Raw genomic sequence first — 25,773 nt, forward strand, 5'->3', positions numbered from 1 at the left:
ATTTACCAAGATCCAGGGCAAAGCACCACCTTGTGCAATCAGCCACAAAACACTTACCTTATTCCTGCTTGTGTTTTGGAACTAGCTCCTCCAATACCCTTTAAATGGAAGGAGAAAAAAACAAAACAGCAGCTGGCTAGTCCTGAAGGCAGTGTAAATCTTGCTCAATACCCACTGCTGCCAAACTGTTGTAAAGCAGCCAGAAAACATACTCTGAGAAGTCCGACAGTACACAACCGTTGGTTGAGCAAATGCACTCCCAGCACAAGCCCAGAGAATCCTGCCTCCAAAGATGAGCTTTAAAGTGGCAGCATTTGTTGAGCCATCTTGTTGAGTTGATGCCCATAAAGATTTTGATCCCCTCATTTAATTCAAATATGAGAATGACTTGTGAACTGTCCCGGGAAGAAGAAACTTGTAAAACAGACAGGGAGAGCCACCGTCAGGGCTGGTGCTACTGGAATTTCTATTTAAAAGACTCCGATTGTCAAACATTGTCAGGATCTTTTAAGGCAGTGGCTTTCGAGCCATGTTTAAGGGCTCCTCCAAAGCTTGGCAAGGGGCTCGTTAAACCATCAGTCATGGTGGAAAAGCTTCCTAGGAAAAACAAGTGCGCCCAGATTGGGAATGCTAGGTACTGTTTTAAGGCAAAGACTCCAGTGGGGCGACGGTGCATCCTAATAGACCTCACTAGTGCCCACTGCAAACTGTGTACGGTTGCCCTATGGCTCAGTTGTCTCGGGTTTGTCTAGATTCTCCCGGAGCCCACTTGCACCACTATCTGGCTCGAACTGCCAGTTTTCATTTTTTTTTAAAGGCAAGTATTGATGCAGCCCTTATGGATGGCAGAGCTTGGAGGCAAAATGTACAGGGAGTGTTCCGCCCAGTCTTTTTGTGAGAATGGGGGTGCTCCCCCATTCTGCTGTTGCAGCCAATGAAGGGAAGTCAAAGCTGCGGCTGACACGTGTGCCACATTTCTCAGAGAAAACACAAACAAATCCTGGTACGAGCCAACAGGTCAAAAGCAGTGTTCCCTCTGAGCTGAGTTAGTGTGAGCTAGCTCACAGTTTTCTAGCCTCTGGCTCACAGATTTTTGTCTTAGCTCAGGAAGGAGGGCTCCAGTCCAGAGCAAACTAATTTACGAAGTGGCCAAATGGCCTGCCTGCTCACAACTTTAATGCTGGTAGCTCACAAAGTAGAATTTTTGCTCATAGGACTCCGCAGCTTAGAGGGAGCATTGTTGCTTCCTTTGATCATTCCCTGACCCTTTGCAGCAATTGCTGGGAGCGGACCCTGTAACAAGTCGTAGACAAGGCACCAAGCAGTGTGTTTGGCTTGCATCCTACGCAGCCAATTTGCCTAAAGTGCACAACCAGGTGGCTTGGGGGTTAGAAGAAGTACATCCCTGGTGACCCTAGAATGAAGCATGCAAGATCTAGAACTTCCTGCAAATGCAATAGGGTTCTGTAATATGTACAGCGCACCTGGAAGATTAAAAAAACACACACACTTATGGGAGACTGAACTGGATGGCTTGAAAACCACAGTCCTAACAGTCTGAGTTTACGCATGCACCTAGAAGTCCCACTGAACTCAGAGGGGCTCCTTGTCAAGTAAATGTGTGCAGGACTACGACCTCAACATACTGCAAAGACATCAGGGCTTCGGATTCGCTCATGGGGGCAGGGACAGATTCTTGCTGAAAGCATGGCAGAGGATGTCTGGTTAATAAGTTGGCAGCCCTCCAAAAACAAACACAAAGCAACATGGCCTGCTCCCAACAAGTTGGCTCTGCTCACAAAAATGGTCTGTAAGACACCATATGGTGTTAGCCACATACATTTTAGCACCTAAAGAAAAACATCCTACTGGTGATACCAACACATCGCCCCCTGCATGGGGCGGGAGGTCAGATCGTTAAGGTATGGCGGTTGGAAGCAGGAAACTGGAGGCAGTCCAGCACACGTTGCTCCACCCGTGGCCCAGTTAACTGGTGTCCTTTCAAGGCGCAATTCGGTCCCACTGCAGACACAAACCAGCTCTCCGGCTCTCCAGATGTTTCCAAGGTAGCTCTTCCTTGTATTTATCACCCACTGATGCTTTAAAAGCTCCGATATGCATTCTCACAATGAGGGTTCTGCAATGCACTTGAGGAAAAGGGTACCGTCTTTTAAGTAAGTATATTTCATCGACTGCAGTTTGGCCAATGAGAGGAATCGGGGACAGCCGCTGGCCTCGTTCATATCGGTCACAGGCCTCTGGGACGATGCAGCGGTTGGATCTGTGTAAAAAGTGTTCATCAGATGGTCTCCGTTGTTCTGGTCGAGCAACATGAAGGTGATCTGCGAGACAGCAGAGGGGAGGGAAATAAGATTTCCGTGGAACACAAATGGAACACTCATGAAGCTGCCTTATCCAGAATCAGGTCCCAGGTGCATCAGGGACGGGTCATTATTGTCTACTCAAGACAGCTCTCCAAGGTCTCAGGCTGAGGTCTTTCATGTCACCTACAACCTGATCCTTACTGGAGATGCCGGGGATTGAACCTGGGACCTTCTGCATGGCAAGTATATACTCCATCACTTAGCCACAAGCCTGTCCCAAATTTTGTTATCAGGACCACAGACAACTCTGTGCTTAATGATACAATATTTCTCAACCAAAGATAATATCCGTAAGATCCAGGCCAAAACACTGAATTCGTAAAGCGAAATAAACCCTGATATGCGCAGTTCGATTGGGGGCGCAAGACGTTCCTCAATAAAGGGAAGGATTCGAGCTACTGGGCTGAGACTGACAAACACTCTGCCACTGCTGAACATATCAACGAGACACAACAAAGCGAATTCAAACGGCAAATAATACTTTTTTTTTTTTTTTTTTTAAAGGTCATGTATCTTTAATAAGTGAATGCACTGCAACGGCAGGTGCTGCTCTGACAAGCAAAACCAGGATTTTCCCACATCTGAAGGTCAGCAGATAGCAAAACAAGAGAGATGGAGCAGGCTTCATGAGCAAAACATTTTAGAGCTAAATAAAACATTTCCCTGGAGAGTAGCAAAACACAGATACAGAATTCTGTGCGAAGTGGTCATTCCGGCCACAGACTTACGATCCAGCCAGAACGAAGCAGACTCAGAAGATCCAGGATTATCTTGACCAGCCATCGGCGGCAGGGCAGGTCGAGAACTTTGCCAGCCAGCTCTGCTACCTGATCCCATATATGACCCTTATGCCTACGACCTTCTGTGTGCCAAGCATGAGCTTTGCCACTGAATTGTTGGCCAGCATAGGAAGCTGATTTCTACAGAAGCAGTGGGTCCACTCTGGGTCACAGCCCCTTCCTCAAAACCTCATTTTGAGCAGTATCTAGATTCAGGTGGGTAGCTGTGCACATGAAGGCTTATACCTTGAATAAAACTTTGTTGGTCTTAAAGGCACCAGTGGACTCAAGCTCCGTCCTGCTGCTTCAGACCAATACGGCTACCCACCTGAATCTAGATACTTATATGCCTCACAAAAATGAAAGAAGCAGAATTACCAGACCAGTAAAGGACATGGAACTTGATTGGAATAATTTGTGCAGATCGTGGGAGACCATTTGTCTTAGTGCAGAATCTGAATGCACTTCCCACCACTCCAGCTCCCCCCCCTTTAAAGCTGTGCTCTGACAACATAAGGGCAGACTACAAGAGCTGCGGGGTTTGGAAATAACACACACACAGAGAGGAGCAGCCCCTTTACCTTGTGCACGAAAGGCCACTGGAGGAGCGTGTCGTATTCCCCTTTAAGGAGCACCAGGAAGACGGACACGTGAGTCCCTTTGCCCCTTCCCTCGCCATTCAGATACAGCCTCATGCAGAGTTTGTAACCGTATCGCGACGTGTAGAAGGCTGAAAACAGGAAGGCAGATGGTCAAAATTCAGGCTTTACATTCAGACTCGGGCATTTACCAATCAGGACAGTGCCACAATTAATTCACTGTGATTCGTGAAGTTTGTTTATTCACATCATTTATACTCTGCCTTTCTATGCAATGAAGACCCAATACAGTTTACACAGCTCTCACAACAACCCTTTGAGGTAGGTCAGGCTGAGAGTGTGTGGCTGGCCCAAGGTCACCCAGCAAAGTTTCGTGGTAGAGTGGAGATTCGAAACCTGAGCCTCCCGGATTCTCATCTGACACTCTAACCACTACACCACAAAACCATTTCTCTGCTGTGCTTAACAGCCATTGATATCAGATCCTGCTGGTCCAGCATCCTACAGTGGGTAGCCAGATCCGTCTGGGAAGCCCACAAGCAGGGGAACAGACCTGCTCTGCTGCTGGGCCCCAGTAATCTGGTATTCAGAGATACACTGCCTCTGTGTGTGGAGGTTCCGTCCTTCCTTTTTATGGTTAGTGACTACCAACAGACTTGCTTATCAGGAATCTATTTATAAGGAGAGAAATGCTGGATCAGGCCACTGAGACCAGCATCTTGTCTCTCCCAGAGGCCAACTGGGTGCCCGTGGGAAAGTCCAACTGCAGGGCAAATAAGGCGACAATGCTTCCCTCTGTCCTTTGTACCCCAACAACCAGCACAAGCCCTTTGAGAAACACTGGCTGCTTTTGATGAAACCTGATTTCACCACCTTGCCCCGACCCCTTATTGTAGTTTTATCCTGCCCTCCTTCAGGCAGTCTAGGACAGTATATATATTTCCTTTCTCCTCCATTTTATCCTCATAACGACCCTGTGAAGTAGAATCATAGAGTTAGAAGGGACCTCCGGGGTCATCTAGTCCAACCCCCTGCACAATGTAGGAAATTCACAAATACCTCCTTCCCCACACCCCCAGTAACCCCTGTTCCACACCCAGAAGATGACAAAAAAAACCTCATGGATCCCCAGACAAACTGGGCTGGAGGAAAACTGCTTCCTGACCCCGAAGTGGCGACCAGCATTTCCCTGGGCGTGTACGAAAGGGCCACGAGAACTAAGCACTGAGGCAACCCTTCCTGCCCTCCCTCTCATGATCTGCCCAAGTTCACAGAATCAGCATTGCTGTCCAATGGCCATCTAGCTTCTGTTTGAAAACCTCCAAAGAAGGAGAGCCCACCACCTCCCGAGGAAACCTGTTCCACTGAGGAACTGCTCTGTCGGGACGGTAGGGGAAGAGGAGGAAGAGGAGAAGAAGCAGAAGAAGAGGAGGAGGAGGAGACTGGATTTATACCCCGCCCTTCACTACCCAAGGGGGTCTCAGAGCAGCTTACAAATTTCTTTCCCTTCCCCTCCCCACAACAGACACCCTGTGAGGTAGGTGGAGCTGAGAGAGCTCTGACAGAAACTGCTCTTTTTCAAGAACAGCTGTGCCAGAACTATGGCTTGCCTAAGGTCATCCAGCAGGTGCAAGTGGAGGAGTGGGAAATCAAACCCGGTTCTCCCAGATTACAGTCCGCACACTTAACCACTACACCAAACTGGCTCTCACAGGCTAAAAAAGTGTGACTGGCCTAGGGTCATCTGGAGATTTTCATATGAGTGGGGTTTGAATCCAGGTCTCCCCAGCCCCCACCTCTATCAACTACAGCACACACCGGTGTTCCCTTGGGACAGACGCTTACCAGGAGACTGTAAACTGCACACTTTCCCGCTCACTGCTTCATAGCACTTCTGGTGAACATCTTTGATCTTCCACAGAAAAATGCCGTTGTATGTTGCTTCCGTGGACAGCAGGAGTTTCTGCTGGAGCCTGCCTAGAGTCACCTCCTTCTGTGCCAGGCATCGCTGGAGGTCGGCAAGCTTGGGAAAGAAAAGGGGAACCATTTCATTGTGCTTCCGGGTGGGAAACTCGCCTGACGACTGCCTGCAAACACTCGATAAAGAACAAGTAGAACGAGAGCCCAGTGTGGCCCCTTAAAGACGGGACAACGCTGATTCCAGCATTAAGTCAGCTCACCACCACATGCACTGGAGTGTGTACGAGACCAGCGTGTGCATCGGAAGAAGTGAGCCAAGACTCACAAAAGCTTACACTGGAATTAATTCTTATAGTCTAAGATGCCTTATTAATTCTTATAGTCTAATTCTTAGAGTCTAAGCTGTGGTGGCTTAAGTGGTTAAGACGCTGAACTGCAGGCTGTGGAAGGTCGGTAGTTCAGCAGTTCGAGACCCGGGTGCCGTATGACGGAGTGAGCTCTCGTATCTAGTTCCAGCTCCTGCCAACCTAGCAGTTCGAAAGCAAGAAATTGCAAGTAGATAAATAGGTACCACTTCAGTGGGAAGGCAACAGCGTTCCGTGCGCCTCGGCCACATGACCACGGAAACGTCATCGGACAGCGCTGGCTCTTCGGCTTTGATACAGAGATGAGCACCGCAACCCTAGAGTCGGACTCGACTGGCTTTCGAGCAAGGGAACCTTTACCTTTAAGATGCCACTAGATCCCTCCTTTATTTTGCTCCTCCAGACTTGCACAGCTTCCCATCTGGAATTATCAGCGGAGACAGTAAACAGGGATGGTGGGAGAAGCAGGCTCCGGGTTTCTGAAGTCCTGGTTCCCTACCTCTTAGAAGGACCATGCAAAAACCCCACTCATTAGTGAGATGTCAGCAGAGCCTACATCATTTCAGAGGCCACCCTAACGCCATTGACTTCAGCAGGTCTCCAACATGAAATTAAAAATGATGAAAGTCACCCTGACCTGGATAGCCCAGGCAAGCCCGACCTTATCCAATCTCAGAAGCTAAGCAGGGCCGACTCTGGCAAGTACCTGGATGGGAGACCTCCAAGGAATACCTGGGCCGTGACACAGAGGCAGGCAATAGCAAGGCACCTCTCTGAATGTCCCTTGCCTCCAAGCCCCACTAGGGGTCACCAGAAGTCAGCCACCACTTCCAGGCACACACAAGCATGCATGCACACGGAGAATACCAACAGAAAAAGAAAAAAGGAAAGAAAACCTGGAACCTCTGGAACACAAAGCAGATGCTCCCCCCCTGGGCTAAGGCCGCTCGCCAGGCGTTTGCTCACATTTACCTTCAGTTCCAAGCCACGGATGGTATCCTGGTCAAGGCCTCTTTGACCCCGGAAGGCCGCTATCTTCTGGCGCGAGGCGTCCATCTCTTTGCTGAGCACAGAAACAATGTTTTCAAACACGCGCAGCTTGCTGTCCAACAAAGGAACCACCCTTCCCCTCAGCAGCGCCTGCCAGCTCGATTCGCCCTCGTACAGAGGCAGCCCAGGGGAAGAGTCCGTGTCCAAGGCTGCTGTGAGCTGCAAGCTCCGGAAGATCCCATTCAGGGCCTTCGCTGCCTGTAGGCAGGAGTCAGCCCCGCCGCCCGCAGGGTGCAGATTCCCCTTCAGTTGCTTTGCATGCTGGAGCAGCAGAGCCAAGTGCATCCCCGCGGCGCTCTTCTCGTGCTCCTGTCTCTCTTTCCGGTTTCCCTGTTAGGGAGAAGCAGGGCAGTCGTCAGCCAGCGGTTGGCATGGGAGGGGTACCCACTGAGGCCCACAGAGGGGGCCCAGGCCTGGCTGGAGGTGCTGAGCCAAGCTCCCGTTTCTTAACGGAGGCAGTGAAGGAGGCCCTTTCGGCGCTCTCCTATGTTCACCGCGGTGTCCTCCAAGCAATTAAATCAAATGCACTAAAATCGAATTCAACTTTCTTTTAAATCCAGGGTTTCTCCCCATTCTGTATCACATTCCCTCCCTTCGGTGGTCAGCCCGATTTCAGCCTGCTGTTGTCCCAGGTTATTTGGCTGCTGCTGTTTTGCCGTGGACTTAATTTGCCTCAACTTGAACACTGAGAAAACCCAGAGTGGCAGGCAAATGCGGAAAGGACCGGAAGCAGAGCCGCAAGAGAGCCGGGTTGGGCTTCCTCCTCTAGGCGTCCCTCCAGACTGGCCAGGGGCTCCCGCCGTTTTACAGAGCCCTCTAGGGCAACCTTCCATTTCCTGGCGGGAGAATCCCTAGAAGGACCTGAGCCCTGACTCTTTCGAGTTCCTTTTCAGCGTGCCAGCACTGGCTGGGTAAAAAGGGGGGGGGCAAGAAGGGTTCGCTCCCCTCAAGCATAATTGCAGGAGCAAAGGAGGAAGCGAGTTTACTTTTTATTTTATGTATTTATTCTGAGATTTTTTATTCTGCCCTCCCGAAAGCGAGCTCAGGGCACATCACGAGAAACGGAGTCCAAGACTCGTTACTTAAAATTCACATTAATTTTTTTTAAAAAATAATAAACAATAAAAGTCACACAGGGAGTGACAGTTTCATACAAATCTGTTAGAGCCACAAGATGAAACCAAACGGGCCCTTACAGCAGATACAGCAGATTGGGGACTAATGCAGGGAGGTCGACAAAGGCAGACGCCCGTGGCCTCTCCCAAAGGCCTGGCGGAACAGCTCCGTTTTACAGGCCCTGCGGAACAACAGAAGGTTCCACAGGGCCCTGATCTCCAGTGGGAGCTAATTCCACCAGCCTGGAGCCAGAGCGGGGAAAGCCCTGGCCCTGGTTGAGGTTAAGCGGACGTCTTTTGGCCCAGGGGTAACCAGTACGTGTTGGTCCTGGGAGTGCAAGGCTCTTTGGGGCATATACAGGAAGAGGTGGTCCTTCAGATAGGTCGGTCCCAGGCCGGTATGTCGGTCCCAGATATATTGGTCCCAGGGGGTACACGTCCGAGGAAAGGGAGCTGTGACCTGGTTTGTGGACACTCTGTGCTGAAGGGCCCATCAAACCTGACAGACAGCCAGGGGGTGGACTGGCCATTAAGGCCACTGGGAAAAATCTCAAGGGGGCCGAGGAGCCCCAACGGAGCCCCACCCCCAACGGAGAGCAGCCCTCATTCTACACAAGGTGGGTGGCTGCTGCCACTGCTCCTGCAAGCTGCCAGCCCCTGCCCTCTGCGGGGTGGATGGCAAACGCTGCTGCCACTGTTGCCATCTGGGGCAGGGAAGGAGGCACCCAGCCCAGCTAAGCACAACGCAGGGAGGGGAAGGAGGCACCTGGCCGAGGGTGGTGGGCCCGGGAGGCTTTTTCCAAGGGTTGTTTCTTCCCTCCCATCTGCCCCTGCAGCAGGCCCTGCCATCGATGTGAACAAGCCTCAAAGCCCCGCTCGTTTTTGACTCATGCCTGACTGCAGGGCTATTTTAGCAAAACAGCGTTTTCAAACGGCCGATTGCTGAAGCACACTTTTTAAAAAAAATATTAAAATCAGAGGCATGTGGTCACTCTTGCACCTACAAAAGTTTCCGTTTACGCTGGATGAGTCTAATAATTACTAATCCATAGAGAAACCGGCTTTTCTCTTTCTGCATGACTGTCTGTTCTGGGTGTGCCTCCTGCTTGGAAGGACAAATGACACATGCAGGGATGCAGTGGGCAGCCTCCTGTAAGAAAGCAAGGATTTCTTCTGTATTGTTCCTCCACACATGAGGGCAGAGGTGAAGGAGCCCCCCCCCCCCCCCAGTGAAGGCAGACTGGCAGGAAGCTCAGACCCGCAACTCTTGGCTATGCAGGGGTTGGTAACGGCCACGGCAGACAGAGCTGAGCTCGAATGGATTGCTCGTCTAAGGCCAGCTTCATATGTTTACATGCAAGCTGTCTGCAGGTGTCTGGGCTGGATTAATTTATACACCCGGAGACGCTCTCCTTCCCCCATTTCTCTACTATTTTAGCGTCTTTATTTCAAGCTCTATTTTGTTTGCACATTTGTGGTGGCACTGTTATGCAAACCAGGGATAGGATAGTTGACATCGAAAGGGGAAATCAAGAAAAACGAGCGCTTTCACTGAAATCAAAAGCTGGGTATCTAGTCCTCATAGCTGCTCTCAGAAACTCAAGAGCTGGAACCCGTTCTCTACTGTGCTTGTTTTGTTTTGGTTTTTTGCCAATGCGAGGAAAAGGGCAGAATTTGACAGTTAATTGATATTTCTATTTGGGGGCCTGCTGGTGCCCTCGACCTCTGATTCCATGTTTGGTGTAGTGGTTAGGTTTGGAGTAGTAGTTAGGAGCATGGACTCTTAATCTGGGTGAACCGGGTTTGATTCCCCACTCCTCTACATGCAGCTGCTGGTGTGACCTTGGGTCAGTCACATGTTATTTCAGAGCTGTTCTCTCAAAAGCAGTCCTCAAAAGAGCACTCTCAGTCCCACCTACCTCACAGGGTGTCTGTTGTGGGGAGGGGAAGGGAAAGACGATGGCAAGCTGCTCTGAGACTCCTTCGGGTAGTGAAAGGCAGGGTATAAATCCAGTCTCTTCTTCTCTTCATGTAACCTAACTGCTGATGGTATAAAACATGCTATCAGCTGAAGAGTTCAGAGAGGAGAGGCCCTGGTGGCTTCAGTGCCTGTGCAACTAACCTCGATTAACCACATCATGTGCAAATTCAATGTGGTGCAAGACTGCTGTGACAGGTTTACCCACAACAATCCAATTCTGCTCTTTAAAGGGGTTTGACTTTCTTCGGGGGGGGGGCTAGCTTTTAAGTGGGGGATCATGCTGAGATCTTATACCTTAACCCTTCCTCACCTTCTTAAAAGTCACAAACCTGGCTTGTCGGCAATGCTCTCCAGAATGTATGGAAACTGATTGTTCCTTTTCTGTACCCCCCCATTCCTGCACACCCATTCACAGAAGTCTGGTCAGCCATTATACTCACCCTGAACGGGCAGCCGATCCTGGAAAACCGACAGTCATCCTCATCAGTGGAAGCCGCTGAAAGAGTCTGTTTACGAGATCGTCAGCAAAAGAATGGAAACAATGTCCAGATGTAAGGCAATCCAGTAAGCCAGATCTTTTTCCATAGCACACAGTTGCGACATTAACGGGGTTTCTTCCAGCTCAAGGGATGGAGCTCGTGTGAAATTGCCAAACTTGGGAGTTTCTAACACAAGAGCTCAGCTGGATCAGACCAAAGGTCTATCTTGCCCAGAACCTTGTTTCTGGCAGTGGCCAACCAAATGTCCCCAAAATGGTCCCTTTGCTATTCGGCCCCTAGAAGAAGACTGCCCCATGAACAGCAAAGCTTCTAGCTGTCTTGGCAGGCCTGTCTCCCACAAATCTGTCTAATCCATGGGCGGGAGAAGCCATTTTGAACTTGGCAGCCACCCCCAGATAAGCCGTAGCAGGACACAAGAACACAACCCCCACAAGGGGGTCCATCTAGTCCAGCATTCTTTCTCCCATGGTGGCTGGCTAAATGCTTCCAGGAAGCCAGTTAGCAGAACCAAAAGGCAACTCCCCTCCCATTCTCTTATCCCCCAGTAGCTGGGATTAGCACTGTCTCTGACCCTGGTTTCATTTAACGGACACAGACAACAGCCATTGACGGCCCTTCCCACTTGAATTTGTCCAGCCCCCTTTTAAAGCCAGTGACCATCACAACACCCTTGGCTGCAAATTCTTCTCTTAGAGTATACTTTCAGTGGATTTTTAAAACTCGGGGCCTTGGGGATCCAGGTTGCTACCTTTTCTACTGACCCCGCTCCAGTGCCGGTAAAGCATCTTGACACAGAGATATTTCCAGGTGTGAAGCGGAAAGCCTGCCTCGCTGAATGTCTTTGTGTTAGGAGCAGAGTCGGTGAAAATGTCAGTCACACTTATAAAGTCAGCTCATTGGTTCATCTGGCTCAGTATGGTCCAGGGTCCTCAGGTGCAGAAAGGTCTATTCCAGCACCTGCACTAGAGAACCTGTAACTGGGGACGCCAGGGATAGAACCTGGGACCTTCTGCATGCCAAGCAGAGGCTCCACTACTCAGTCCCACTGCAAGCTTCCAGGGGGACAGTGTGATTCATTCCCCATCATTTCTCTACCTTCACAACTGCTGATAAGTCAGCAATGTTATAAAGAGGTCGCCTTTCACCTCTGGACACGGTGAAAAGGCCCATCCATCAGACTGCCTATGGATTTCTTGGTGGTGATTGCTGGAAGGCTGCTCCTGAGACATGGAGATTAGGAGCCCAAAGTCAGCTGGCCACCCTCCCACCAATCCAGGATCGTGTGCACTGGCCATATCTCAGCAAACCTCAGCCTGGGGGTTGACCCCTCCCCCATCCTAATAGCCGAGTTATCAGACTCTCCCAAATGTTCCTGAAGCAATCCATGCAGGGAAGGGCACGGATCACACACTCTGCACACAGTCGCTCCAAGTAGCAAGGCCTGCATGATTCTAAGGGAGGCAGCGTCTGCTGATTGTAACTGCAGGCCACCTGCAGTCTTTACAGCAGTGGATCCATACAAGGAAAAGACATGGGAGAATTTCCCAGCTGAATAAAAGTTTCAGGGAACTAGAAGGAAACATTTCTGAGTGCATCCTCCTCCACATGCCAACAAGCTCACTTTTTTTCTCTCCCACCCCTCGGGAAAAAACCCTAAAGAATCCATCATACTTGGTGCTTGGGATCAGAGACCTTCTGGTGACAACTGGAATGCAAGGTGGCACTCACACATTCATGCTGCAGGTGTTCTGCAAGCTCCTTTCGCATCACTTCCTGTCCGCACCCAGTGTGACATGGAATCCGGGCGTACTCACATGTGCTCTGATGGCCCTGGAAGTGAAAGGTTTTGAGAAGAGGAAAAGATGCTCATCTGAGCCCCAGCTGCTTCACATCTGGCTTCTCTCCCTCTGCTCTGGGACAGTGAAGGGGAAAGAGAGGAAATGGGCTAAGCAGTTGACCATTCAATTGCCAGTTCAATGAGATAGGATGTAAGGGTCTGGGTACAACCACACCTGTGTAATGAGAACCTGGGTTTGGTAGGATGCCACCTGAAGGCAGTGCTGTGCCATAGCAGGTGTGGTGGAAGCATTCCCAGTGTAACTGTATTTTATGTAAGCCACCTAGGGGATCCTTCGGGATCAAAAGGTAAGGCTGACATCAAATGAATACCTAAACTGCACTTCATATTGTATAAGCAGGAAGAGAAGGGACAGGAAGTGACTTACACAGCAAGTACTACCAAGAGTTGTTTCTCCAGACTGGCAAACCTGCTTTAAAGTTCTGGTCTCCATTTAACAGGTGTGATTATATTAAACTGAGCAGGGGCTTGAAACATCAGTTCTGCCTGCTGATTCATGCCTACATCGAATAAAGCATGGCCAAAGGCCTCTAAAACCTTTTCTTCACCAGAGTGAGTGACAACAGAGGCTCTGGCAGCCCCTGCCCCACCTTCAGATATTTACTCTACTGGACAAATTAAGCCACAGAAAATTAAGACAGAACAGCTGAGTAGCATCAGAAGGACAGAGCTCTGCCAAAGCCTCTGTTGCTGCTCACGTGAAGCAAGAGAGAGCTAAAGAGCCCTTTGTCCCAGGTTTTGAATTACAAAGAAAAATTGGCCAAAGGTTAATAAAAGAGGAGTCTTGGAACTTGGGGGTATGAATGGGGGCTGTTTTGATACAAGTGCGCATAGCTCAAGAACAGATGTGCTGCAGTTATAATTATGATTTATACAGTGCTAATCTACTGGTTAACACATCCCTTTCAATCACTAGATTCTTACAAATATATAGAAAAGCTAATAAATACTAATAAACAGCGCAATAAAGCTAAAAAGTATGCTTTTAAAAAAATCTTATAATGCTGTACACTTTGACAGCGCATGAATACTTTTATTCCTATAAGCTTTCTGAGAAATGAGTCATAAAGACAAAATGATTTTGTTAAATGGACACAGAGGTGTTATTTCTATTATTTGATATTTATGTACTTAGTAAATTGCTATATTAAAAAAGAGACTTTTTAAAGAGTTAATTACTTATTGTTCTAAGGTTATTGGGTTTTTTGCAGTTATAATTATGGCTGCAGGATTTGGTCATTTCGTATCTCCCATTTCATAGCTTTGAGCTTAGAATCAGGCAAGAATCTGAGGTTTTAGAGGGCCAGATGGAACCCTACTGGCTGACTTGCATCACCTGACAATAGCGGACCAAAAGCTGCAGTTCTGCTTTCTGGCCAGTTGCATTGGTGGCGCCTAGGCCCAGCAGAGAACAACCTAAGCGCTCCCTCTTGTGGTAATCCCCTACACTGGTAGAATAGCAGATAGTAAGAAGCCAGGGTCTGGTTGCGGACTCCCTTGTTTGAAATCCCTGGCACTATCCTAAGAGGCCCTTTAAACTCAAAGCATATGTTTACAAGCCTCTGGCAATTGTGTGGCCTTAGCAACTGGAAAGCGAGAAACCAGCCATGCTCCATCTGTACTTCCATCTGTCCTACTGTATTTGTTGGCAGCAATAGTTCTTTAGGGCAGAATGCTTCTTGCACTACCAAGTTGGAGCAACTTTGCAGCACTGATTCAAGTAATGCACATGCTGCCTTCAGGCAGCAGCCAGGCTGCTATTTTCTTTTTTTATATATATATAGAAATTTTTATTTGGTTTTAACCCATTATAAGACAGAAAGGGTACAACGGTACAAGGGATGGGATAAGACATAAGGTAAAGGTAAAGGTTCCCTTGTTTGAAAGCCAGTCGAATCCGACTCTAGGGTTGCGGTGCTCATCTCCGTTTCAAACCCAAAGAGCCAGCGCTGTCTGAAGACGTTTCCGTGGTCATGTGGCCGGAATGACTAAACACCAAGGCGCACGGAACGCTGTTACCTTCCCACCGAAATGGTACTTATTTATCTACTTGCAATTTCTTGCTTTCGAACTGCTCGGTTGGCAGGAGCTGGAACTGGAGACGGGAGCTCACTCCGTCATGCGGCACACTCGGGTCTCGAACTGCTGAACTACCGACCTTCCACAGCCTGCAGTTCAGCGTCTTAACCACTTGAGCCACTGCAGCTCCATAAGACATTTTATAAGACATAAACCAGGCTGCTATTTTCTAATCAACCCTGGTCCGGAGGAGCCAAATCCAAAAGGCAAGCTGAAATAAGATGAGTGTTTTGTTGTTAAGTTGTGCTATTTTGCCCTGGATCTTCCAGACAGCTTAAAACAAAATAGCAAAGCACATGCATGTTCCAGTTTCCTTGTGCCTTTCTCACAGCACAAGGCCACTCACTTCTATGGGGCAAGGCTGGGACACTCCTCTGTTCATTCCCCTCCCTTACCCAACTAGCCCATGGCAACAAATCTTCATTCTTACTTCCACAGCCTTCATGACGCCAGTCCACGTACATCCAGCGACCACACAATGTACACTTAGCTCTGAAATCTCCTTGTTGATGGCAGCATCGCTAAAAGCCTGGAAGCAAAGAACACAGGCAAAGAGACACATTTTTAGATTTCTCTCATTTTCTCTCCTCCTGGTGCTGATTTCTAGTGACTGGAAAATGTGGCTCGCGTATTGTACTGCACACCACATTTTAGTGACCTGCATAAATTTTATACAGCTTTTAAAAGGACAGTGATCAATGGGGCATTAGATTAACAACAGCTATTAGCCATGACAAAAGGAACCTCCATGTTCAGAAGCAATCTTTCTTTCAGTATCGGAAGAAAGAACAGGACCACCTTCATGTCTTCCTTGTGAGTTTCCCAGAGGTATTGCCTGACTGCTAGAGGAAACCCAGTGCTGGACTAGCTTAATTTCATGGTCTGATCCAGCAAGACAATTCTTTTATTCTAAGTGTATAGACAAATATAACATTTTAAGTCAAAATGTGCTATGTCAAAATGGGCTCTTCACCCATGGTGTGAGTATTCTTCTGGTTCTGCAATTTGCACAGCGGACTTCATGTTTTATCGAAGGCTTTCACAGCTGGAGTTCATTGGCCTGCTGGCTGCCACTCAGGGTAACTGTCGTGCCATTGGCTGGGGGGGTGGGGGGAGGGATGAGGCTAGCCGGCTTGGCGCACGCGCAGCTGGAACAGGCGGCGAGCAGCCGCCCCTCACTCACCGCCGCTCCACCGTTACGTGTGCCGCTTGCTCACTTGCTCGGCTGGCCGGCGGGGAGAGGGGAGAGGCCGGCTGCCTTGGCATGCCGGGCCCTCGAGCGGGCGGGGAAGGAGCCAGCCCGCCCGGCTTGGCCCACCGCCGCCACTGGCGCACAGCGCTGTGGATGAGTGAGGCCTGCCGCCTTTGGCAACCTCCTCCTCCAGCACGCCGACAGAGGAGGGACGAGGCCAGCTGGCTTGCCCCGCCGCCTCCAGCGCGCGGTGGGGGGAGGCGCGATCCTGGCCGCCGGGGAGCCATCACGCTCTCCTTTGCCAGTGCGTGGGGGGGGGCCCTCCGGTGGCCTCTCTCTAGGTCCCGTTGTCTCTCTTCCCACAACAGGCCTTGCGCCTAGTCTGACATAAATGTTGGGCCAGACCATGTGTGCCATAAAATGTAATACCAGGTACTGGAGATAGAAACTGTATAAAGGACAGCAGCTGGTAAGCTCTGAGTTGGTGTATCCTCACTGCAAGGCCCCCTGGACTCAGAGGGGGGTGCAGAGGAAAACCCACAAGGGCGGACTGGAGAGGCAGCTGTGCAGCGCTGGGCAGATGCTCCCACGATGCTTGACTGCTGCAGATAAGGCTGTTCTGACATGCTGAAGCCACAATGGAGTGTCTCTGCTCACTCCCCACCAGCACTCCCTCCCTTGCATCAGTCGCTTGCGGGCCACATAAGAGCCCTGGACGAGCTGGATCCGGCCCCCGGGCCTTATGTTTGACACCCCTGGATTAGACGGTCAGTTATCACTCTTTCTCTTCCCAAATGTTTTAGGTAAGCTACCTGCAGGGTTTCTTTTTAAAAAATTATCCACTACATATATATTTATCCATTTATATGTCAATCCTCTGCTTCATTTTAAAGAAAATGAAAACATTTTAATCAGGTTGTAAAAGTACTCCAGGAACCGAGGGACATTATGGACACTAGCCAATCAGCACCATTAACAACCAGGGGTTTTTTTTGTTTGCTTGCTTGTTTGTTTTTTGCCATAAACTTGCAGAAAGGGCTTGTTAAAAGGTCGACTCTGAAAATGAAAATGTACATTTGTCCTGAACATGGCTGGGGTGCTTCCAAGTGAGGCCCAACACTCTACAGATGTTATGTCTGCCTTCCCTCTTATTTATTTCTCTTCGATTCCAAAACAGCCTCTAAGAAACAGGTTTTTAACAGGCAACGTTAATGAGTTCCTGCAAAGCAAAACTCATCTGTTCTCAGCGTCTACGGCTGGATTCCTCCCACACCCACGCAACCCAATTTAATACACAATGCAGTCTGTTTATAATGACCTGAATCGACTGCGGGATGTTTGTACATACATGTAGCCTTTGAGCTAAAGAGCCACTTGGTTTAATGAGTGTTTGATGTCATAAATTGTCCTGGAAAGGTATGAAGATTAACCATTGCCTGGAAACAGAGCTGAAAATACATGTTGACTACAGTTCATTAAAAGGAGAGGGAGACGCACAGTCCAGCTAGAACACTTCTGTCTTTGTCTGCAGGTTGTAAAGTAAAGCGCTTGCTATTCATTTTCCAGTCGGCAATAATCCTGTTTATATTTTTATAAGAAGATGACAGCAAATGTACAGCTAAGTCCAACAGACAGCTCCGGGTCAGGGCTTTCCACCATCAATGTCCTCTACTCTGACTAATTACATTTCGGTAATTCTAGATGCAAAGACGTCTCACGGAAAGTGCAGCCTGGCTCCCCACGTCAAAAGCTCCCTGGATGTACAAAACCAGTGTGCCTTCTTGCGTATGAACCAAATATAATGGGGCAACTGAGTCTGTGTGTTCTCATATTCAGAGTGGTGACCACCTTGGGGAGGGACTGCGGCTCAGTGGCAGAGCATCTGCTTTGCGTGCAGAAGGTCCCAGGTTCAATCCCAGGCATTTCCAGTTAAATGTATCAGGTAGCAGGTGATGTAGAAGACCTCTGACCTTGGCAGACCAATGATCTGATTCCGTATAAGGTGGCTTCATGTGCTGATGTGACCAGAGCCGGGGCCTTTTGTGTGGTGGTACCTCGATTCAGGGTTCCCAGTATTTTAAACTTTAGATGCCAGGAGAAACTCTTTTTATCTGCCAGGCATTTTGTTGATTCTGTAGTGCCTCTGTGTTGTTTTTGTTCCCTGTTTTTAGTATTTGGTTCGTTTTACTGTCAATGGCTGAATTTCTTTTACCGGATGCGTTTATGCTGCTAGATTAATTTATTTAATTGTTGGCACAAATGATTTCATGTTGTTTTTTTTATTTTAATGTGTTAAGATCCTTTGATTTCCTTGAGTGTGGTTAAATTTAAACTTTGTTGTGATTCTTTCATGTACACATCTTTAGTCATTTGGTTGCGAGGAGGGAGAAGAAGCCAAGAACCATTACAAGCAAATATTTATTTATTTTTCATTTTACTTAGGTTATTTATACTTAGCAAGGAAAAGGCTACATTAGAATCCTTCTCCCTCCTGCACACAAGGAGTTTTTGATGTTGGGCAAAGGATGTTTCTAAAATGCTCCTCAGTCAAACTTCTCCCCAAATTCTAGAGTTCTGAATGGCCAAGTTTTCAGAGTGGATCTGATGTACCAGGTATCCTCTGCTATTTCATTCCCCTCCCCATATGTTGTACAGGGTACTGCACATGTGTTGTTGGATGTAGTTTTCCATTCCTTTGGCTGCATCTCCCCCCCCCCCCGTTAAATTACCAATGTGCATGTGCATACTGATAATAACACACTGTGAGAGCACAGTATGGTTGCACAGCAAGCTAAATCCAGATTCTTTTTTGGTGGCATTTTTTTCAGGAGCATACATGTGCACCACTAAAACACTGAAAAAATGTGTGGCAATTGTATGTTCTCTCATATTCAAATACAGGGTTTTTTGAGCAGCATTTTATCAACGGGAGAAGAGGGGAGGGCAAAGGTGCAAATCAAAAGAAAGTATTAAAAGTTCCAATTTGATCCAATTCTGGAATTCCTTTTAAAAATTCCTGTAGTTAAACCAACATTAAGGTGGGAAGCAGCGCAGAGCAAAAATTCGGAACCATAAAGGCACAGAAAAAAAGAAAGAAAGAAAGAAAGAAAGAAAGAAAGAAAGAAAGAAAGAAAGAAAGAAAGAAAGAAAGAAAGAAAGAAAGAAAGAAAGAAGCTGATTTCTCTGTTTCAGAAAGCAAATCAGTCATGAAACGTCAAAGTGATACAGTCCAAGAAGGATTATACCACACACTTTTCCTGAATGAGTAAATCAGTTATCTAAGATCACTGTGGCGAAAAGATCTTTACTTCACGTGCTTGGACACGCATTGTCCCTTCCATTCAAAATCCGAAATATTTAGTTTACAGCAATACAGCAAATAGACTAATGACAAATATTCTCATTTTCCTAGATGTTCTTGATTGGCTTTTTGTGCATGCATGCACAAACTGAGAATCCTCTAGAAAGAATGAATAAACCCTGGGTATTCCTTCAGATGAAAATGTAATGCCATTTGAATAAAAGGCCAAACATACCTTTTCTATTGATAATAACGTTTCTTCATCCACATTGTCAGGCTCTTCCTCCTTACAACTCTGACAAACTGGGTTTTTATGGTTTCTGGGTGAGAAGGAAGGAAAACAAATGCCTTTTTGTTTGCAACCTCCAGATTTGTAGACAGTGACCTCAGCTGAACAAAACCTTAGAGCAGGGATACATAACTAAAGACACATGGGACAGATTCGACTTCAAAGGATTTCTGTCTAATACCCAGCATAGCTCTACCCAACTCTACCCATACACAATCACCCTTATGGATCTCAGTCCCTTTCTCACATGAACACATCAAGCTGCCTTATTCTGAATCCGCCCATTGGTCCTTCAAGGTCAATACTGTCTACTCAGACTAGCAGTGGTACTCCAGGGTCTCAGGTAGTGGTCTTTCACATCACCTACCACCCAGTCCTTTTAGCCGCAGATGATGGGGATTGAACCTGGAACTTCCTGTATGCCAAGCAAATGCTGTACCACTGAGCCACAGCTCCTCCTAAATGGAACGGCAAAGGGCTTTTCATCCTCCCCCTGCTGCAGTTTGAAAAGCAAGAAAAGCTTTGCCACAGCCCTTTCCGTATTATGTACCTGGGCAACCTTCTCCCAAGCTGGAAGGAGGAGGAGGAGGACATTGGATTTATACCGCGCCCTTCACTTGGAGACTCAGAGCAGCTTACCAACTCCTTTCCCTTCCCCTCCCCACAACAGATACCCTGTGAGGTAGGTGAGGCGGAGAGAGCTCTTTCCAGAATTGTCCTTGAGAAAACAGCTCTGACAGAACTATGGCTTGCCCAAGGTCATCCAGCAGCTGCAAGTGGAGGCGTGGGCAATCAAACCCAGTTCTCCCAGATTAGAGCACCTCCCTTTTATTGTAAACCTCAACTACTTTCTTCCAAGCTGAGTTGCAGGCAAAGGGCTCTTTAACCACCATCTCTATTTGTGTGATCGACCAAAGAGGCTTTACCAGATCCTTCCCTTATACTAGGGTTGTCAGTCGTCGTCGTCCCCCCCCCCCGGTCACCAGTGGGGGTTGGGGGTTAGGGTTGCCAGATCCATGTTGGGAAGCTCTTGGAGATTTAGGGGTGGAGCTGGAGAGAACAGGGACCTTGGTGGGGTACAATGCCATAGAGTCCACCCTCCAAAGCATCCCTTTTCTCCAGGGGAACTGACCTCTGAAGTCTGGAGATGAAATGTAATTCTGGGGGATCCCTAGATCCCACCTGGAGGTTGGCATCCCTACCTTATACACCACTGCTATTTTTGTCCAACCGGAGATGCAGGCAGCCCTTTTGTTTCCTATTTCTTGCAGGGTGAACTGCTTATCAGGCTAGAATAGAGCCTTCCCCTCATTCTGCTCCTTGGATGTGCACAAGCCAAAGGACAGGAGGATAGCAACGAGCAGCTAAGATGTCTATCGGAACGGCTCTGCAAAGACCCCTGCAGGAGGCCTATTTTATGTCGCCCCTCCTTAGTGAATCACTGCCCTTACTTTGTCCCTATTATCCTCTGGGGGAGATTTGGGGGATGACTTTTAAAAATGCCCAGGGGCTGCTCATCCAGTGAACATTAGAACTGCCTTTCATACTTCCACCTTCCCACACAATAGACACACCTTCTCCTCTGAGACATGAAGTTTCCAAGTGGGACTGGAAGCACTTTGACCCTACAGCATGTGCATGCACACACACACACATGAACACAAAGGCACCCTGTAATGCTCTGCCGATGACAAAGCTCATTTTGAAATGCTACTTAACATATCAGAGGACAGGCAAATGGAGAGGACAACAATTCAAGCCTTCCACAACAGTTGGTGGTGGGGGAAAGAGCCGTTGAGTTGCAGCCGATTTATGGTGGCCCTGCAGGGTTTTTAAGGCAAGAGGCATACAAAGGTAGTATGCCATTGCCTGTCTCTGGGAAGCAACCCTGAACATAAGAACATAAGAGAAGCCAATGTTGGATCAGGCCAATGGCCCATCCAGTCCAACACTCTGTCACACAGTGGCCAAAAATACCAGGTGCCATCAGGAGGTCCCACCAGTGGGGCCAGGACAATAGAAGCCCTCCCACTGTTGCCCCCCCCCAAGCACCAAGAACACAGAGCATCACTTGCCCCAGACTGAGAGTTCCTTGTGGCTAATAGCTACTGATGGATCTCTGCTCCATATGTTTATCCAATTCCCTCTTGAAGCTGTCCATGCTTGTAGCCGCCACCACCTCCTCTGGCAGTGAATTTCATGTGTTAATCACTCTTTGGGTGAAGAAGTACTTCCTTTTATCTGTTCTAACCCGACTGCTGAGCAATCTCATTGAGTGCCCACGAGTTCTTGTATTGTGAGAAAGGGAGAAAAGTACTTCTTTCTCTACCTGCTCTATCCCATGCATAATCATGTAAACCTCTATCACTTCAACCATCAGTCCTCATTTATCCAAGCTAAAGAGCCCCAAGCATCTTAACCTTTCTTCATAGGGATAGTATTCCAACCCTTTTATCATTCTAGTTGCCCTTTTTTGCATTTTTTTCAATGCTATAATATCCTTTTTGTGGTGTAGTGACCAGAATTGTACACAGTATTCCAAATGAGGTTGCACCATCGATTTATACAGGGGCATTATGATACTGGCTGATTTGTTCTCAATTCCTTTCCTAATAACCCCCAGCATAGCTTTCTGGAAGTGAAGGTAAACAACATCTATTGGGTCCCCCTTGTCCACGTGTTTGCTCACCCCCTCAAAGAACACTAACAGGTTAGTGAGACAAGATCTTCCCTTACAGAACCCATGCTGAGTCTGCCTCAATAGTTTTTGTTCATCAGTTTGCCTGCTAATTCCCTGGACATCCTTGGGGATTTCCCATCTAACAAAGTCAGGGAATCCCTGGGCTTGAGAGCCGGGACATTGCAGACATGCAAACTGGGTGACTCCGAGCCAGTCAACTCTTTTTCAGCCTACCTCCAAAGGCTGTTGTGAGAATCAAATGGAAAAGAAGAATGCATGCCACCCTAGCCTCCTTAAAGGAAGGATGGGATTTAAATGCAATAGATATTTTCCCAAGCACACAGTATGTATATCAGCATTTCCTAAATGTTTGATACTTTACGTATATTTTTTCTGGACTGAAACCTTTCTGTCTCTCTCACACACGGATTTTTTCTGTTAAGCAGCAGGCAGGGCAAGGCTGGCATCTTCCTGACAATGGTGGGGTAGGCCAGCTAACACGGTCCCACAGCATCCTGCCCCACCCCTTGTGCAGACTCCGAGGTCTCAGAGATGAGGCCATAGTTCACCCCTAGAGCATGCATTGCTGCTCTTGAACCAGAGTAGACAAGACTTAACTAAACAGGCCCATGGCCTTTATGCACAGCCATTGCTCAGTGACTCAGCACATGCCTTGCATGCAGCAGATCCCAGCTGCAGTCCCTGGCATCTCTGGTTAAAGGATCTCAGGTAGCATGTCTTGGAGGAGGAGACTGGATTTATACCCTGCTCTTCACTCAGAGTCTCAGAGTGGCTTACAATCTCCTTCCCTTCCCCTCTCCACAACAGACGCCCCGTGAGGGAGGTGGGGCTGAGAGCTCTCTCGATGACTGCTCTTGAGAGAACAGCACTGAGAGAACTGTGACTGACTGCATGTGGAGGAGAGGGAAATCAAACCCGGTTCTCCCAGATTACAGTCCGCCACTCTTAACCACTACACCAAACTGGAAAGACCTTTCTCTTCATGGAAAAGATGTTCCCAGACGGGTCTGTCCTATGTGGACCCATGATCTGGATCAGCAGAAAGCAGCTCTATATATCTTTAGTAGCAGAGCATTCCCCCCCCCCATGCAGCTGTCACCTTGTTTTCCCAGGATTTCCAGTTTAAAGGATATTAGACAGGAAGGGGAAAACCTCTGCCCAAAACTGTGGAGAATGGTTGCCAGTCAGAGCAGAAAACACAGCACTTTGACTTGGCGTAAGGCAGCTTTGTTGTATGAGAAAATGTTTAGGCCAAGGGCTGAGGCTCATGCGCAGAGCACATGTGTTGCACGCCAAAGGGGTCATGTCCAATTCAACAAAAGGATCTGAGACAATGAGAAGACCCTTCTCACAGCCCCAGACACATAGATAGGAACTCTCAGTCTGGAGCAAGGGATTGCTCTGTCTTCTTGGTGCTTGGGGGGGGGGGGGGGGGCAACAGTGGGGGGGCTTCTAGTGTCCCAGTCCCACTGCTGGACCTCCTGATGGCACCTGGTATTTTTGGCCACTGTGTGACAGAGTGTTGGACTGGATGGGCCACTGACCTGATCCAACATTGGCTTCTCTTATGAGCTTCCGCAGCAGAGTTGGGGTTCACACCTCAGTCTCCTAGATCCTAGGCTAACCACTACATCAGCTTCATCAGCTGTGCTTTGTAAAACCGTGGGATGCCCCAGGTATTCCCCCTCTCATGTTTGAGGATGAGCCACATCAGGGAATCTCAAGGCATCTTTATCCTAAACCCTTGGGGTGTTGATGCCAATATATCGACTGTGGGAATTAGGGTTGTCAGGTCCCCCCTCCGCTGGCCACCAGCAGGGGCTGGTAAGGGTTGCCGAATCCATGTTGGAAAGCTCTTGGAGCTTTGGAGATGGAGCCTGGGGAGGACCTAGGGACCTTGGTGGGGTACAATGCCATAAAGTCCACCCTCCAGAGCATCCTTTTTCTCTCTGGAGATCAGCTGTAACCTGGAGGCTGGCATCTCTAGCAGGAATCAATGTTAACCAGGCATACAAGGACACACATGAAGCTGCCTTAGACTGAATCAGACCCTTGAGCCATCAAAGTCAGTACTGTCTACTCAGACTGGCAGCTGCTCTCCGGGGTCTCAGGCAGGGGTTTTTCTCATCACCTACTGCCTGGCCTTTTAAACTGGAGACTGCGGGGACTGAACCTGGGACCTTCTGCATGCCAAGCAGATGCTCTACCCACTGAGCCACAGACCCTCTAAATGAACCCGAGTCAGATTAGTGGTCTATTATGGTCAGTGTCTTTTGAACTATGGTGCTGGAGAAGACTCTTGAGAGTCCCGTGGACTGCAAGAAGATCGAATCAGTCAATCCTAAAAGAAATCAACCCTGACTGTTCCCTGGAAGGCCAGATAATGGAACTGAAGCTCAAATACTTTGGCCACCAAATGAGAAGGGAGCACTCACTGGAGAAGATCCTGATGCTGGGAAAGATTGAAGGTCAAAGAAGGCGGGGACGGCAAAGGATGAGATGGTTAGACAGTGTCATAGATGCAACGGACATGAAATTGAGCAAACTTCAGAGGACGGCGGAAGACAGGAAGGCCTGGCGGGAGCTGATCCATGGGGTCACGAAGAGTCGGACTCGACTGTGCGACTGAACAACAAATGGTCAGTGTCGTCTACTCAGACCGGCAGCTGCTCTCCAGGGTCTCAGGCAGGGGTCTTTCTCATCACGTACTGCCTGGCCCTTTAAACCGGAGACGACGACGGGGATTGAACCTGGGCCCTCCTGCAAGCCAAGGAGATGCTCTCTACTCTACCCCTGAGCCAGGTCCCCTCCCGAGGCATGCCCCACGGTGAATAACTTATTCAGAATAAGACCGTCTGCAGACCTACGCCTTCATTCCCTGCACCTTAAAAAACACACACGCTGCACGTAGCGCCGCTGCTACAGGTAGGGCGGCTGCCAGGCTCCCCTCTCCCGCACCCGCACTCCCAGCTCTTCTTCCTGCTGCGACTTCGGCGTGCCTTCTCGATGCTCGCCCGCCCGCTCGCCCGCTCCCCCCCCGGGTCACGTGACTCGCCCTGCAATGGGAACAACAACAACAACTCACCGCACGATCCAGGCCAGACACGCTTTGCAGTAGCGATGGCCGCAGACGGTTTGCAGGGCTCTCCTCAGCACGCTCTTGCAGTGGCTGCAGAGATATTTTGGTTCCGGGCCGTCCTCGCAGAGGCTCAGCGGGTACCCCGAGGGCACCTCGTTGTCGTCAGGAAATGAGCTCACGTTGGCGCTGGTCGGGAGGCGGCGGCGGCGGCTGCTGCTCCTGCTCCTTCCCTCGGCCATCTGCAGCGAAGTGCGGCAGAGGAGCCCCCGCCCGCCGGTTGCCTTAAAAACACAGGCGCGCTGCAAAAAGAGACACCCCCCCCCCCTCCAAGGGCCCGGCGGGCTGGGGCTTTTGCTACCGGTGGTTCGCTCGCATAGCCATCGGCCCTTCGCTTGGGTGACTAAAAAGACGGCGCGCCAGAAAGTTCTGAAGAGGGCTTGCGACAGGAAACGGCTCAGCAGCCTTCAAATTCCCCTTGAAAGTACAAAGCTTGAGAGTGCAAGATAACGCATGAATCAAAGGGAAAGTTGCTCGCTTCTTGCTTTGGGGAAGATCTCGCCCCCCCCCCCCCCCCCCCCCTC

At 49.0% G+C, this 25,773-nt stretch overlaps 1 protein-coding gene across 1 annotated transcript; it reads right to left on the reverse strand.

Annotated features, from left to right (window-relative positions):
* Window positions 1–212: 212 nt before the first annotated feature.
* LOC107124804 (TNF receptor-associated factor 1-like) lies at window positions 213–25,459 on the reverse strand (the record flags this gene model as incomplete). Its single annotated transcript, XM_015428314.1, has 10 exons — window positions 25,199–25,459; window positions 19,359–19,443; window positions 15,061–15,159; window positions 12,365–12,523; window positions 10,634–10,699; window positions 7,020–7,427; window positions 5,608–5,785; window positions 3,745–3,893; window positions 2,128–2,342; window positions 213–395 (listed from the first exon to the last, which is right to left on the reverse strand). Coding segments are annotated over exons 1-10 (1,775 nt in total), but the record flags the coding sequence as incomplete, so codon positions are not given.
* Window positions 25,460–25,773: the final 314 nt, after the last annotated feature.

Source organism: Gekko japonicus, unplaced genomic scaffold, assembly GCF_001447785.1.
Source record: "Gekko japonicus isolate JY-2015 unplaced genomic scaffold, Gekko_japonicus_V1.1 scaffold3370, whole genome shotgun sequence".
NCBI lineage: Eukaryota > Metazoa > Chordata > Lepidosauria > Squamata > Gekkonidae > Gekko > Gekko japonicus.